This window comes from Leptodactylus fuscus, chromosome 2 (assembly GCF_031893055.1).
Source record: "Leptodactylus fuscus isolate aLepFus1 chromosome 2, aLepFus1.hap2, whole genome shotgun sequence".
Classification (NCBI taxonomy): Eukaryota; Metazoa; Chordata; class Amphibia; order Anura; family Leptodactylidae; genus Leptodactylus; species Leptodactylus fuscus.
Window position 1 is genome coordinate 98,016,095 of NC_134266.1, and position 17,719 is coordinate 98,033,813.

The 17,719-nt window shown below is 40.8% G+C and overlaps 1 protein-coding gene across 4 annotated transcripts in view; it reads right to left on the reverse strand.

Annotated features, from left to right (window-relative positions):
• AMPD2 (adenosine monophosphate deaminase 2) overlaps positions 1 to 17,719 on the reverse strand; it is an 89,176-nt gene that overhangs the window by 22,280 nt on the left and 49,177 nt on the right. For all 4 annotated transcript variants that reach the window (XM_075264271.1, XM_075264270.1, XM_075264269.1 and 1 more), the window contains exons 4-7: positions 16,053 to 16,121; positions 15,484 to 15,589; positions 2,801 to 2,987; positions 242 to 365 (exon numbers count right to left, since the gene is read on the reverse strand). In XM_075264271.1, the coding sequence (XP_075120372.1) occupies positions 242 to 365; positions 2,801 to 2,987; positions 15,484 to 15,589; positions 16,053 to 16,121 (486 nt within the window). The remainder of the gene's footprint in view (positions 1 to 241; positions 366 to 2,800; positions 2,988 to 15,483; positions 15,590 to 16,052; positions 16,122 to 17,719) is intronic.

The window sequence follows — 17,719 nt, forward strand, 5'->3', positions numbered from 1 at the left end:
TACCATTTGGGGAACACTTATGCCAGACCAATATAGATTACTTTTTAAATTGATGACAGAACTAATTTAATAAAGATGTAACTGAATGCGGAGTTAAAACAGAGTGACAAAGAAAACCGCAAGAGGATATGGACTGTGCAGTATGAAACCAAACCATGCTGCTATGTAGCCCCCCACCACGTAGTTTGAAGGTTTAAAATCTAACAAGTCCCCACTAACATATTTAAAAAAGAATGCTTACATCTCACTGACATGTACCACACCATCTACCATTTTTAGCTCAAAGCCCAAGTCAGGAGGCATGGAACTGGGATCACAAACTTCATATGGATGCTGGTCAGAGAAGGGAGGATGCACAGGAGCATCTGTAAAAAAAAAAAAATGAAATCTTAATTTCACAACATTTTAATTTAATTTTACAAAACCAGTAAGTGAAGGCTAATTAGAGGTTGCTCGTGACAGAGAGTTTAACTCTAAAGAGTGTCTAACCTGCACTTAAAAAAAAGTGATTCTGGAATTGTATTACTTTTTATACTTGAAGACATTTCACCACCTCCACCAACTTCAGTTCTTTGCATCCTTTAATAGGTGCAGTTAGAATATTACTCTAGCAGTCAGTGCAGTTAGTTTGCCAGTTAGACTCTCTTCTGTCAGGTGGGTGGGCTCAGACAGGAATAGGCAAGTGGCATGCTTCTAAGCTTTCTGATAATGCCTGCCTCTGACTAGACAGTGTCATGCCCCCATGACTGCTCCTGTCTGACACCACCCACATGACGGTACAGAGTTTCAGTAGCATATCAGGCACCAAAGCTAACAACACTTATTGCTCAAGAGTAGAGGGGCATAAACAAAAATTCCAACTGCATTGCAATCACTGAAGTAGCACATATTAAAAGATGAAAAGAACTGAAATTGGTTGAGGTGATGAAAGGTTCTCTTTAGCTACTTCTCGCCATATGACATACTCTCACACCAGGGGCAAGTGCCTGTTGTTGTGAATGGACATAATAGTGTGTACTGAAGATGGTACCGGCTCAGGCAGGGATGTCCGTTATAGCATACATTTGACATTCTGCTGTAATAGGTGGCCATGGTGAAATCACCATTCATGGCTGGTTAATGATGGTGGTATCTAAAGCATCTAGCTGTGTTTGCTTCCCTTTCATCAGCACTCCTGCGATACAATTGCTGATGCTTTACCATAGTAATGGAGAGGCGAGGGGGCAATGAAGTCTCCCAATCATGATATAAGGCTCTTATGAATTTACTTTCAGTTTCACTTTGGTAAAATATAGTATACTGCACTGCGGAAGTTCTATAGTAGCAATCATGTCACCTGCTGTTCCAAATATAGAATAAAGTACAAATGTTAATTATGACTCTCAGAATATGTTAACAATTATTTTTGGCATAGATGTGAAAAAAACAGACATTAACAGACAGTAATTGATGTTCATGTACACCTTTTTTTTTTTAACTGACCCATTTAATTTAAGGCCCCACATTGTGGAAATGAAGCGTTTTGTTGGAATTTTTTGAGCCAAAGCCAGGAGTGGATTGAGCAAAAGGTACAATTGTAAGTACTTCCTACATACCCCTCATTCATTTGTAGCCATTCATGGCTTCCGCTAGAAAAAGGTAACAAATCTGCAACAAAAGCTATGTTTCCGCAATGTGGGTCTTAGCCTGAAAGTTATTTTGGCAGAAGGAGGGAGAGCAGGAAAACAGTCTGATAATAGCAGAACCAAGCATTTCTCCGATAAGATATTTTGCAAATTTTCTTACAATTGCCTATACTATTCATTTATACAAAGTATGTTGAAATGACAATGCCTCTTTAAAATATATCCGCAATGCTTTTATAAATAGGTCTAAAGTTGAACTATAGCCACTGGACAATGCAGTCACAAGAGATCAAATATGTTACTGTGGCCTAGCCATGGCACCTTTGGGAAGATTAGGAATAGTGAAACTAGACATTTATTGTAATTACTGACACTTTGCAGGATTTTTTGTGACACTGCATCATAAGCCTTTATAGATGGGTTATTTAAAGGGGTTCTATCATTGGGAAAAGTCATTTTTAACTAAGCTCATCCTTGCATAGCCTTTAGAAAGGCAATTTTACACCTACCTTTTGTATATAAATCGCCTCAGTGGTTTTTGAATGAGCCTGTTTTTATTCATAAGGTAATTAGCCTGTGGGTGCACCCCGGAAGTCTGATCGTGCACCCTCTGCCTATTCTTTCCTATGTATGTGTACAGCACAGGCTGCTGCTGATGATAATAATTTCCTGCTTCCTGCTAGCACACACAGATAGGAGAAACTAGCAGAGAGGGAGTGCTGCTGGGAACTTCCTGTGCTGGCTGGAAGCTAATTAGCATATGAATAAAAACGGGCTCATTCAGAAACCACTGAGACAATTTACATACAAAAGGTTGGTGTGGAATAGCATTTCTAAAGGCTATGCAAGGATGTGCTTAGTTAAAAATGACTTTTCCCAATGATAGAGCCCCTTTAAGTTCCGTTTCCCTTACTTTCATACACCTAAAAAAATCTGAATGCAAAATCTGGATGTAGATGAATTTATGAGGCTCCCAATGAGCCTAGTGGTTTTGTTTGGATGATTCATTAAGAAAAAAAAATAGGTTCCAATCTCCCATTCCTAAACTCTCTGCTTCAATAAAAATAGTTTCTAGATGAAAGACTGAGGACCTATCCAATGCTCTAGTCCTGGGATAGTGCATAATTTACTGAAAGCTCACTTCACTACTGCATAAGGTCATCTATGAATATTACCTGCAGCAACAGGGGTGTCAGCACTTTCCTCCTGAAGTGGACTGTCTAAAGTCTCATCACTGAGTTTCTTCAGGTGTGAAGCAGTAGTTCGACAAAAGGTTTGCATGGATATACTCATATACTTTTGCCGAATGAATAAAGCCCGTACCACACTCTTGGCTGCATCCAGAAGGTCTGTGAAAGGTACCTAAAAGAGAAGACAAGACTAACAATCAAGCACAATACATTGCCAAAATAGCAAAATGCTAAAGGGGTTGTCTGGGATAAATGAAAAAACTCCCTGGCGGACAGAGGTGGGGTAAGAAAGAGAATGATAATCACCTACTCCCAGTCCATCGTTGGACAGAATGTCCCACATTCCCTCCAGTTTTTCGACTGCTGGGGCTACAAGCGCAGAGAGCCAAGTGACTGCTCCAGCCAATGACTGGCCTCAGTAGTCACATTATTGGGTACTGGTGACATGTTACCATTGACCAGAGTGGATATGTCACCAGAATTGAGAACGGGGGTAGGTATCATTTCTTTCTTTCACCCCTACCCTCAGCCCAAAGGGAATTTTTAATCTAATACAGAAAATGCGTTTAAATTGGAAGTATATGATGAAAGATGCTGGAATGTAAGGAAATCTGTAGAAATAAATAAAAATGAATCAGATTACTTGATGATCAAGGAATTGTCCCACAACACCCTTAGTTTTACTTTTATGTCCCATCAATTGGAAAAGCCATAAAACTGAAATCTGTCTGGTATAAATGAAAAGACTCCCTGGTTACAGTTTGATCTTAAGGTTCGATATTCCCTGTATCCAATTCACAGTTTGTTGCAGAGGGACTCTAACGTCTTACTGCAATGCACTGAACAGTGAGTGCTCTGATTTGTGAGTGCAAGAGAGGGTGCGTGTGTAGAGACACTTAAGCAGCTGGCAGGAGTTTTGGCAGAGAAAGATTTTAGGGTACGTTCACATTGCGAAAAATGAAGATGAATTCCTATTCATTTTCCACCACTGTATTCGTCCTTGGTCTAGCCATGACGTATTGCAGGGCATTGGCTTTCCATCACAGCTTTCCCCTCCTGTTTAGGCCCCAATGAATTAGGCCTAATCAGCAAGGAGTCTCAAGTCAAGAAATCTGCGGAAAGATCAAGCAGGACATATATTTCTTCAGCATCCTGCTGCTATTTTTGCCTCTCACTGAAAACATCCAGAGGCAGATTCTGGGCAGAATGCACCCCCAAATCCACGGCAAATTCCTCTATGTGAACCCTAACTATGCCTAAGTCAGATTTCAGGAGTAGTTAGGGGGACACGGGAAAACAGGTTTTAACTTTGGGTTTTGCATTCAGCTGACTTAGGGACATGGTTGTTCAGAATATGATTCAATAGCTGCTGATGAACGACATGACAGCTTTCCTTTAATAATTCAGATGAACTCTGGATTTCTAGTACAAGTCATATTAATGAGAAATTTGTATTGGTAAATCTGTTAGCTCGAGGTGTCCCCATTTTGCCTTGTTTGTTGCATAAAAAGTGGCAAGAAGGGCAAAGAAAAAACAATGTGGCACATTTTTGGCACAAGAAAGGGATGTATAACAATGATTTCTTCAAAGAAGACTCAATACATGGGGCTACAGAAAAAATATCCAACTCTTGTTCAGATCTATAGTGAAATACAGAACATGCTCATACTGTGGAGCCTAAGGGAGCCTCATTCTTCCCATTCTCCTGTGGAGTGCTAATTAATTAAACACCAAAATGTAATAATATCATTTGTCGCATTGACAGGTAAAAGGGACTTGTGATTGAAGAACTCCTTCTGCTAATTTGAGATTATTACTGAGGTGGCAAAATCCTTCTGTGGTACAAGTCATTTAGGTATGTCTGTCAGGGCCTGGCACATTACAGTGCTACTTTAGATATACACTGGATACAATAAATGAATAATATTGCAAAAGACAGTGCACCCTTATGGATGTTCCTTACTACTGCATTTCTTTCACAATGGTTTCTGACCTTTGCACAAATTGTAATTTTAGACACAAGAAACCTGAGTAAGCAGTTCGAGACAATTACCACATCAATATCAGCAAAAAAAAAGGAACTCATTTAATTGCAACAATTTCTTTCTTCAAAACACATTTTAGTTGACAACTGAACAAATTTCAGTGAAATATGCTACAGAAAACATTATCATATGCTGTATGCATTTTCACGTGTTTTGTGTTTACACGGTGCTTTTTTACTGAAGTACTGCATACAGCTTTAATTGCAGCTATTAGTGACATATATATATATATATATATATATATATATATATATATATGATACTATACTATACTACCGTATATCTCTGTTGTATGTTGGTATCATTTTTTATTCACCTTTCAATTTATTTTGGATATTAGAAGGCTTACACACAAATTTACATCAAAATTTATTAAACCCATTTTTTCTTTTCAATGATACGTTCATTTAGCCCTAAAATTTACAGATTCACAACTGGTTAAAGAAGATGCAGTTTCTTGAGAGAATGGGTCACATGTGGATGTAAACCACTGTATTGGAATACAGCAGGGCACCGCAGGAAAAAAGCACCACTAGGGTTTTCGAAGGGCGAATATTTCTCTTCAATTTTTTTTCATGTCGTAATGCATTTGCAGAGCCCAGAACAGAAACCTCGGTTAGGTTTAATCCCCACATTGCAGTACCTACAAAGTCAATGGTATTGTACCTAATCCCATACACACACTGCAGAACAAAATTGGCAGCACAAAACCTGCATTTTCAAAAAATCATTGTATGTCAATTACATATGTGGAAATGTTGGCGCTTTCCATATAAGTATGATAAGGGCAGAAAGTTTGCGAAGGAAAACTCAGTGAAAAAAGACATGATGCATTTCTGCTACAATTTCTTCCACATCATTTCTTTTGTTGTGTTCTGCTATGTGGGGCCATAGACTTCTTGACCCTACAGCTGTTTTACAGAATTTATTAATATTGGGACATGAAAGATAAACTGATTCTAAATTTTTAATTTTCACAAGGGGTTAAAGGTAGTCTGTCAGCAAGAAAATCTATATAAAACTAATAACAATAAAAGGCTACCCCAGATGGAGTAAGTGCAGTGAATCCCATCTACACATTGCGGATTAGGAAATTGCAGCATGTTAATTATACCTACGAAAATGCCAGCGGTTCCCCTATAGGCATAATGGAACCAGAAAGTCCGCAGAGGAAACCTCTATGGACATTCTGGAAAATGCGCTGCAGGGAAAACCACAGTGCATTGCTGCCGTAGTTTTTTCCCGCAGCGCCTTTTTGCTGCGGCCTGCTACGTGGGGCCTTAGCCTAAGAAAGACATCTCTGGAAAGTGTAGACGCAGCCCTATAAAATAATATCATTAGTTTGAGCATTTTTGACAGTCTCCTTCTAACCCTTATGTGTCACAGACATTCTTTTTCATTTTTTACTACCTACATTCCAAAAGCCATAACTTTCATATTTTTCCGTTTATGTAGTCATAGGAGGGCTTGATATTTCAGTAACAAGTAGTACTTCAAAATGGTACCATTTATTATTCTGTACAATGTACTGGGCAGTGAGAAAAAAATTCATAATGACTTTGAATTGAAAAAAAAAAAGCAGTACGGCCATTTTCTCATAGGTTTTGTTTTGAGCGGTATAAATGCTAATTAGCTTTATGCTCTCGGGGGTTGGTATGATGTCGGTGATACAAAATTTATATATTTTTTCTTGTTTTAATAACTTTACAAAAATTATACGTTTAGAATTTTATTTTTTTTCTTTTTAGTCACCATGTATTTTTTTTCATATTTCCGTGTACGGAGCTGTGTAAGATTCTTTATGGGATAATAAGTAGTTTTTATTGATATCATGTTGGAATGTATGATCTCTTGATCAGTTTTTATTACATTTTTTTAAGCAGGCAAATAGGCAAACAAACGCCAATTCACCCATTTCAATTTTTTCTCCTGCCACAGCATTTACTGTATGGGACAAATGTTTTTATATTTATACTAATGTATTTACACTACTTATTTATACTACTGTATTGCAGTCTATGACAGATTCACTATGTAACTATTGCAGGGCTGGGAGCTTTCAGAAGGCTCCCGGCTGCTGTGTCAACAGGACAGCTCTTGTGATCGCACTGTGGGGAAGCTACCCCGTTATGGATTCTCATAAGGAAAGTGAAAATAACTACTCCAATGTCCTGGTGAAATCTCTGATTGCAGAAATACTGTTGGGTCCCTGCTGTGTGAAACAGCACAGACCCAGCAGCTACTGTAGTGCGACCCCTCTGCTTCAGAACAGACACCATGTTTAGTCACGTGCACTAGTACGTCCTGAGGTACGTTAAAGGAGAAAAGCACCCCACAGTTTGTTACACAATTTGTCCTGAATACTTCAAAATCACATATGTGATTGTAAACTGCTGTATGGGTATATGTGTCATTTGTAGGGCCCCTAAAGTACTAATGCAATAGTATCGGTCAAAAATGACCCAATTTTGGAAACTACAGCCATTAAAGAGAACCTTTTACCACCCTCAGGATGTTTAGCTCTTTACATCAATTAATATGTGCTGTTCCACTGATTCCGGCATGGTTAGAATCTTTTCTGTAACCTCAACGTTCCCGAGCAATCACTGCAGTAAGGCTGTGTTCACACGGAGTAACGCGCCTCTCATTCTGATACGTAAACACGTGTCAGAGTGAGCGCTGTAAAACAGAATCCTATTGACTTCAATGGCTGCCGTCTTACGCGCACTACACATTGAAATCAATGGGAGGCTTTTTAACCCATTGATTTCAATGTGTAGCGCGCATAAGACGGCACCTATTGAAGTCAATGGGATTCTGTTTTACAGCGCTCACTCTGACACGTGTTTACGTGTCAGAATGAGCGGCGCGTTACTCTGTGTGAACGTAGCCTTAGATTGGTGCCTTTGCATACTATTTATTCTCTATACTACCAGAAGAGCAGTGTCAGGCAGCAGCAAGTAATGGGTGTGATTCTGAGCTCTGACACTGGCTACCTCTGATTGGAACTTGCGCCCCCCTGCCTAACACTGCTCTTCTAACATTACAGAGCTTAAATGGCACATCACACACCAAAACTAACTGTTTGTTGCTCGGGAACGCCGGAGGATACAGAGAAAATTCCAAGTGTGCTGGAATCAGTGGAGCGGCCACTGTAAACAGAGGCTAAGAACTTGAATAGGTGGAGGTGGTGAATGGACCTCTAAGGCGAAGTACAGCCTGATAAGAAAATGTCCCAACTGAGTACCCCTGAAAAAGCGATCGCTTAAGTATATAAGTGATCTATATATGTTAATAAAATAAGGCCTTTTTTTAGAGTCTTTGATAACAATTATGTAAAAGCTCCCTCAGTGCACTCAGTATAATGACACCACCAGTGCCCTCACATGTAGTACAATGGCCCTCACAGTTCAGTTCATGCAATATAATTATCCCCACAGTGTCCCCCACATTTAATATAATGGCATCCACATGTAAAATAAGAACCACCATAGTACGATAGAACCCCATATAGTATATTGACGCATAGTGGCCCCTCCATACAGGATAATGTCCCATAGTGGCCCATGCATACAGTATCATTTCCCATATTGGCCCCTCCATGCAGTATAATGTCCCATAGTGATAACTTCATGTAGTATACTGTCTCATAGTGGTCCCTCCATGCAGTTGAATGTTCCATAGTGGTCTCTCCATACAATATAATGTCCCATAATGGCATGTCGATACAGTATAATGTCCCATAGTGACACAATATAATGTCCTTGAGTGGTCCCTCTATGCAGTATATTGTCCCTGAGTGGCCCCTCCATGCAGTTTGTCAGTGAGTGGCCCCTTAATGCAGTATAATGTCCCTGAGTGGTCCCTCTATGCAGTATAAAGTCCCTGAGTGGCCCCTACATTAATAAAATCCCACATACATAGGGATTTTCTTACAATATTGGGTTTGGTTGAACCCACATTTTAGTGGCGTTCAGCTGAACCTGATACTATACGGGGGGTTTGTCGCACACAAACTACAATTATATTGTGAGGGTCTCTTCACACTCACAGAGTATAATTAGCGGAGGCTCTGACGCTTCTTCCAATGCTGTATCGGCCAACAGAGATGACGCCAGGTGGTCAAGTAGGGTGTGTGTCATTACTATACATGATCCATGTGACTGCCTGATGTCATCTCTGTTGGCCTCTCCACTGCCTCCACTAATTTTACTCCAATAGTAGCTTGTGGGTAACGAACCCCCATGAACTACCATTATGGGGGACTCACCTCAGCACGTACGCCCGGGCACAGTTGGATGTACCCTCAGTGGTACGCGTAACACATCTTGAGTACCACTGCTCTAGGGAATGTATCAGTTGGTATAGTAAGCATTTTGACCCCGCAGGTGTTTCATAAAATGTATTAACTTTGGGACATGAAAATGAAATTTCTAATTTTTGCAATAAAATTCCACTTTAGCACCAAAAATTTTCCATTTCACAAGGGGTTAAAGGAAAAAAAAATGTGTCACACAATCTGTTAAGTAATTTTTCCATAGTAAGGAAATACTCCACATATAGATGTAAATTGCTGTTTGGACACAAGGCAGGGCAAATAGGAGAGCTTTTAGGCTATTGGAGAGCAAAATCAGTTCCACTGTGCATTTGCCTGTGTAGTGGAAAATACAAAAAAGTGACCACATTTTGGAAACTGTATCCCTCAAAAAATTTATGAAAGGGTATAGTGATCATTTTGACTCAAAGATGCTTTAAAAAAATAATAAATGCACAGCAGATGGTACAAAATACAAAGGTAAATTTTCCAAAATATATGCAATTTCAATTTCCAATATGTTATGCACAGCTTGTGGTACTGTGAAAAGTCAGCTCTCTAGTTAATATGCACTGTTTCCTCATTTAAAAACACCATACGTGTGGCCTTAATCTTTTGTCTGGAAACACGACAGGGCATAGGAGTAAAAAAGCACCATAGACAAATAAGGCCTAGTTTGGATATTTACCCTTGCATTGGTGGCAAATTGTAGAAGTAAAATTTAAAAAGAAACACCCAAAATATGACCCCATTTAAAAAAAGAAAAAAAAAAATACACCCTTCGGGTCCGTTCACACGGAGTAACGTGCCGCGTCACCTAGTACGTATACAACGTGTGAGATTTTGAACGCCGTAAAAGCGCCCATTGATTTCAATGGGAGCCTGGATTGTATATGCCGCGTTGTTTTGTGGCCGCAAAATAACGCCGCGTATACAATCCAGGCTCCCATTGAAAACAATGGGCGCTTTTACAGCGTTCAAAATCTCACACGTCGTATACGTACTAGGTGACGCGGCACGTTACTCCGTGTGAACGGACCCTTCAAGGAATTTTTGAAGACCTATAGTGATCATTTTAAGCCCAAGAGTGATTTCCAAAAAATAATGCGTAAAGTGAAAACTTTTACCAAAATATGCTATTTCACTGCCTACTATGCTGTGTCCACTTTATGTTAACAGACGCACACAGCTAAAACCTTTAAGCGTATTACCCAGGGTACAAATACGTTGTTTATGTGGGTACACAGTAGAACTGAGAAGGGAGGGAATACTGCGCTTTTTGGCCTTTGAAGCCCTGAAGATGCAGGCAATTCCCCAAGAAATGAACCCATTTTGTAAACTACACATCTCAAGGATTTTATCAAGTGGTGTAGAAAGCGTTGCATTAATTTAGTCATGCCATTTACATGCCAGGTCACTGCCCAATATATTGTGCCCTGCTTAAGTAAGCAGATACACACACTCCAAAAAAACATTACGTGGGTTTTCTAGGGTATAACAGCTTTGTGATCACTTTTTATTCCATTTTCACCAGGTGACATGGCAAAAAATCATTTTTTCTGGAAGGTTTTTTTTTTTTCTTTTTTTTCACTATGCAGGTTAAATAATGATTTAGTAATATATAGGTATATGGATGCTGTGATACTAAATATGTATTGTTTAAAATGTTTTAAAAAAACAATTACAAATTGCATGCAGTTCTTTAGAAAAAAAGCACCATATAAACCTAGAATACATATCTATATGAATAACCAATGCTTATTTCAATCCTTTGGATTGTCATGAATCCAGCTGCTGAATGCCTCTGCAATCTGCTGACATTACTGTGAGAAGCCACAGAAGAAAGATAGGCTTTCCCAAGAAGCCAAAGAAGAGAGCGGGAGGCTTTTTGCATGGATGCACGGCACCTCCCTGATGGTTCAAGTAGGCAATTGTAGTGGAGCTGTCTGGACTCTGACTAGTCACCCTTGGAGAAGAGAGGTCCAATGAGACAGGGCTAGGAAGATGACCCTCAGTTACAGTAGTATGATCTGGAGGGAGGTCTGAATTTGGACCACAGGCCCTGAGCGGTCAAGGCACTGCTACCCAGCTGGAAAGACTGGAGTCAGTGGGGATCACCTGCTAAAGGAGGGGAAGAAAGGAATTCCCCAGTGAGATTTCTGCTTAGGAGAGCTACCACAGAAGCTCTCGACGAACTCAGCGAGACTAAATAATCAGGTGGTTGAGGCTAGACAGAGACTTGTCCCAGAAGGCCAGAATCGCTAATTGCAGAGGACATGCGTGGAACTGAGCAAAGGGGACAGCCTTGAAGGTCAAGACCATTGTGCCCAGAACCTACATGCACAACTGAAGAGAGCATGGAGAGCTCCCCTGAAGGCGGGACACACTGGATCGGAGGGCCAGGATCTCGGACTCTGGGAGGAGAATCTTACACTAGTGCGTGTCGAGTAGCAATTAGAAGCAGATAGTGAAGCTTATTAATGGAAAGCAATGCCCCTCAAGCCCTCTTCTGCTTATTTTCCTATGGATAAAAGGATGATTTTTACAAGAAAGGAGCAGCGGTCCTGAATAAGAAATACATAATTGTAAACTATGCTGACAGCCCTACAAGATAATGTTATTAGTTAATATCTCAATTTTGTGCTGACAGACTGACTTTAAAAAGAACCTGTCACTTTGAAAATCCACTGTATGCAGTATTGGAGCAGATCCTACACTATTTCTGATGCTGTACTTCCACTACACATTTGTAGCCCATACTATATAGCAGAACTGGATTCTTATCACCAACATTTGCTGGGTAATTTAGCTTGGGTGTGGTGATGTTTGGTGCAGAGTGGCTAGTTATCAGGAGCAGCAGACCACATTTTGTATCTGGCACCTACAGTAGTGTCACAGTTGTCAAATGAATATTACATATATACTACTTCCTTTTTTACATTACTCAATGTCCTATGAAGAACTTAAGGGCTAGTTCACGGCGGATTTTGGTCCTGATTGTGATGCAGGAAGCTGCGTCAGAATAGGACCAAAATGCGCCTGGCGCGACTGTCACGGCTTCCGACAGTCCTGGCTTCCCGCTCTGGAATATGCCCAAATGAATGGGCCTAGTCCGGAGCGTGCTGCTGTGAGGCGGACGCTGGGGCTGATTCAGCCGCGGAATCCGCCTGAAGAAACGGCAGCTCGCTTCTTTTTTCTGTGAGTGGGAACATATTGCCCACGGAAAAGAGGAAGCTAGCGGTCTGCATAGACCTCTATTGTGAGGGGGCGGATTCTGACGTGGATTCAGCGCCAAAATACGCCCCCTCTTGCCCCATATTGAACAAGTCCTAACAGACATTTTGGCAAAACACATTTATCTGGAAGCTCCTGAAGGGGTTACCATGGTTGGGACTGGTGGGGCATGCATTGATATTTGTCCTCCACAGAGTGTATGTGATCGGTTTTTACTGATTTTACAGGATGTCATTAAAACTTATACATTATACACAGACTGTATATAACAAGTAAGTTTCTGCCCAGTGATGTTTTAAATACGAAGCTAACTACTAAGTGGTGGTATGGCAGGCCAGATATAAATAAGGTCTCTGTCTCAGGTTTAAAGAAGCACTCAAGTAAATTTTGTTTCTGTTATTATAATATACTTAATCCTTTCAATTTTAGCTTTTAAATCCCTCTCTTTTTTATTTTTTTCGTTCACAAAGGCAAATGAGGGCTTAATGTTTGTGGGACAAATTGTTCTTCATAATAGTACTATTTACTCTGTACAATGTACTGGGAAATTGGAAAAAAAAATTGAGTATGTTCTAATCATTCACAGTAATTGAGGGATAAATAATTGTCCTCCACACATTGTAGACTATAGTAAAGCGCCGATCCTTCAATTGGGAAAAACTGGCCGATAATCTATCAACAAAATGCAAAGTAATGAAGATGGAAAAACACAGTGCTAGTTGCATATAACAGGCACACTAAATAGTAGGCTATATGAATTCAACTGTGGTTAGGAGGTATCAGTTGCCCCACTAACATACAGGATACCTAAATCCTAATATCGAATGATCCCTGTGTCTTAGTGATTACAAACAGAGCCATGCCCAGCCATAAGATGAAGTCCCCTAGGGTCCGCTAGACAGAAGATAGCTAGACTCTCTAAGCTCTCAACGCATTTCTCTTACTCTAAGTGTGTGGCAAGATCATCAGGAGAAAATATATGGTAGAATGAATCTCCCCTCGTTCACATCTGCATTCGGTATTTGGTTTGGGTCCGCATGGGGACCCCCGAACAGAATATCAAACGCAACTGCAAGCGGTGTGCAGTAAAAGCACACGAACCCTATAGACTATGTGGTAAAGTGTACGGTAAGGTGGTGGATGGCGTGTATATCTCGCCTGGTTTCCTCAGCCAGGTGAGACAAAGGAAAGCCAGGGTAAGTATGTTCTAGCAGAGCATAGTCTGCTGGAACTCTTGTTCCTTATTATGGGCTGGCTTTTCTGGACTGGAGGGCAGGTTGGTAGTGGGAGCCTTCCAGTCCACACCCTTACTCCACCACGGGTTTTGCCCTGAGTCTGGGGCATCCACAGGTGAGCTTCCTTAGGGCTATTTTACTGGGGAAGGAAGCTCAGTTAGGAGCCTGGTACACACAAGGAGTGTGCGAGGAAAACAGGTACCTTGTGGACTTTGACTGGCTCATATGGTGACTCAACCTGCTGTAGGTCAGAGAGGTAACCTGCTGTATAGATAGAGCCGGACAAGGCTTAGGTTTTGTTTGTTGTTTTGTTTCTTTGCTGGCACCCTGTTTTATGCCGAATGCTCAAATAAAACACTGGACTTGTTTATTCTACTACCTGTCTGCATGGTGTCATTGCCGTTCCCAGCTGTGTGAGCTGAACCCCTTACAACTATAATGGGGTCTGTTTGCTGGCCGCACGCTGCCCACACAAATCATGCGGACAGGAAAGTAGATTGCAGTTGCGTTCGGTATTCAGTTCGGGGGGGTCCTCATGCGGACTCCCTTGGATGGAATACAAACACAGATGTGAACCAACCCTAAGGGAGGATGCCGTAAAAAACACTTTTCCTGGAGCCTTGATGGTAGGCTCTGGTACTTGTAACATAGCCGACGTTGACTGCTGGCGATCACCGCTCTTATATAGAGCGGTCCGCGGGCAGTAGTACCATCCACCGCCGACACCCACCTAGAAGCAGCAAATATACGCCAGTGTACTACCTTCCAATGAATGTTGAGAGAGCAGATGTGTAGGTGGAGCCACAAATGTAAACGAAACAGCTGAAGACAGGATAAAGAAGCACACAGACAAAGGTAAGTATGTAAATAATGAGCGATGATGAAGGGCCGGAGGATAACAGATCACAAGGGCACTGAATGAATGAAATACCGCATATATAAAGGTGATCACACTTTTCAGAGAATGGTTTGATCTGTCATATTTCCATAAAATGCACTATTTTCAACACACTTAAAATAAAATAGTGAAATAGTGACAAAACATATAGAGAAATGTAAAATGCATAATGAAAACAAATGTTATAAAAGATAAACTCTTCATTAAAACAAGTTAAAAGAGTTATACAAGACTATATATATTAATGAACTATTTTTAGGAGTTACAGCACATGGTCCCCACTCTTCATTCTGTGTACGGACTCGGAGGTAGGAAGCTCTGTACACCTTAGGGTGCATTCACACTACGGAACGCCAGCGTGTATCACAGCCGTACACGCCGGCGTTACAGCAGGGCTGCCGGACACTTCCCATTCATTTCTATGGGAGCCGGCATGCGAGCGCTCCCCATAGAAATGAATGGACTGCTTTTTTCCATTCATTTCTATGGGGAGCGCTCACATGCCGGCTCCCATAGAAATGAATGGGAAATGTCCGGCAGCCCTGCTGTAACGCCGGCGTGTACGGCTCTGATACACGCTGGCGTTCCGTAGTGTGAATGCACCCTTATAGTGTCCTAGCTGCCCTATTGAAACTCATCTTACATTATAACGAATCAGAGCTAAATTATAACAGCGTGGCTTGGCTACTGCACAGTGTACTGTGTGGTCTGCTTCTGGCTCTGTACACTAAGCACTAATAAGCTGACCAGTGGGCAATGGATGTAGAACCTAAAGCATTTTTAAGAATTTAAAAAATAAGAAACACTGAAACCAATTTGTCATGCCTTGTACACCAGTTTTCTGGCCTACAAGGCAAGCGATTTTATACACATGCATTTTTTTTTGGCACAAAAATAGCTCAGATATTGGGCTTTTTCTCTAATATCTATATCTGACTTACCCCACACTTTTCATCTCCTGCGATAGAGACTCGTAGAAATTCTCTTTCAAGAAAAGCCTCTTTTGAGAAATGATCTACTAAATCTTCATGTTCTTCTTTGTACAACCTGAGAAATATAAAAAAGGACAAAAATCAGAGCACAAGGAAGTGTAACGAAACAAGGAGAGTGAGAAAAGAAAAAGTTGATATCAAGGTGAATAAAGGAGACAGTAAGTCACCTTTTAGTAAGGTTGAGATTTAACGGCATGGCCAGCGCACAGATGTCATCCGCGTGCCACCCGTGCATCGGCCATGCTTTCGTGGCCCCATTCATTCAATGAATAGGAGCTGCGAAAGCACAGCCGCAAAACCAGACAGAAACAAGACCTGTCCTGAATTTTGAAGCTCAGACACTGATCCATGAAATACACAGTCATGTGCATCAGCCAATACGAATGAATGGGTAGGTGCTATCTGCGAAAAACCTGGATAGAACACTGAAATCGCACACGGTCTTTTCCAAGGGGCCTAAATGGTACACACATATAAAGCAGAGGATACAATCTGGAAAGATAAAAGGAGTGACTCACTGTAAATCTGAGCTGCTGTCGATTTTAAGAAAGTCCTGTTTTGCTCGAAGTAAAATGTCAGGCTCGAGTCTAGGGAAAAATTAACAGTGCATTGGATGTACAGTTAGGAACGGTAAAGTAAGGAATAACATAAAACAAGCAGAGATTATAGGAAAATAAGATGAAAGAAATACAACAGAGATAACATTAAGTAAACTATAAACAACAACTCTAATTTTTAATAATCATCCGTTAATGTACCTCACAGGTTCTACATATTGTCTTATACAGTCCTATGAAAAAGTTTGGGCACCCCAATTAATCTTAATCATTTTTAGTTCTAAATATTTTGGTGTTTGCAACAGCCATTTCAGTTTGATATATCTAATAACTGATGGACACAGTAATATTTCAGGATTGAAATGAGGTTTATTGTACTAACAGAAAATGCGCAATATGCATTAAACCAAAATTTGACCGGTGCAAAAATATGGGCACCTCAACAGAAAAGTGACATTAATATTTAGTACATCCTCCTTTTGCAAAGATAACAGCCTCTAGTCGCTTCCTGTAGCTTTTAATCAGTTCCTGGATCCTGGATGAAGGTATTTTGGACCATTTCTTTCTACAAAACAATTCAAGTTCAGTTAAGTTTGATGGTCGCCGAGCATGGACAGCCCGCTCTCAAATGATCTGAAAACAAAGATTGTTCAACATAGTTGTTCAGGGGAAGGATACAAAAAGTTGTCTCAGAGATTTAACCTGTCAGTTTCCACTGTGAGGAACATAGTAAGGAAATGGAAGACCACAGGGACAGTTCTTGTTAAGCCCAGAAGTGGCAGGCCAAGAAAAATATCAGAAAGGCAGAGAAGAAGAATGGTGAGAACAGTCAAGGACAATCCACAGACCACCTCCAAAGAGCTGCAGCATCATCTTGCTGCAGATGGTGTCACTGTGCATCGGTCAACTATACAGCGCACTTTGCACAAATAGAAGCTGTATGGGAGAGTGATGAGAAAGAAGCCGTTTCTGCACGTACGCCACAAATAGAGTTGCCTGAGGTATGAAAAAGCACATTTGGACAAGGCAGCTTCATTTTGGAAACAAAAATTGAGTTGTTTGGTTATAAAAAAAAGGCGTTATGCATGGCGTCCAAAAAGAAACAGCATTCCAAGAAAAACACATGCTACCCACTGTAAAATTTGGTGGGGGTTCCATCATGCTTTGGGGCTGTGTGGCCAATGCCGGCATTGGGAAGCTTGTTAAAGTTGAGGGTCGCATGGATTCCACTCAGTATCAGCAGATTCTTGAGAATAATGTTCAAGAATCAGTGACGAAGTTGAAGTTACGCCGGGGATGGATATTTCAGCAAGACAATGATCCAAAACACCGCTCCAAATCCTCAGGCATTCATGCAGAGGAACAATTACAATGTTCTGGAATGGCCATCCCAGTCCCCAGACCTGAATATCATTGAACATCTGTGGGATGATTTGAAGCGGGCTGTCCATGCTCGGCGACCATCTAACTTAACTGAACTTGAATTGTTTGTCCAAAATACCTTTATCCAGGATCCAGGAACTGATTAAAAGCTACAGGAAGCGACTAGAGGCTGTTATCTTTGCAAAAGGAGGATCTACTAAATATTAATGTCACTTTTCTGTTGAGGTGCCCATACTTTTGCACCG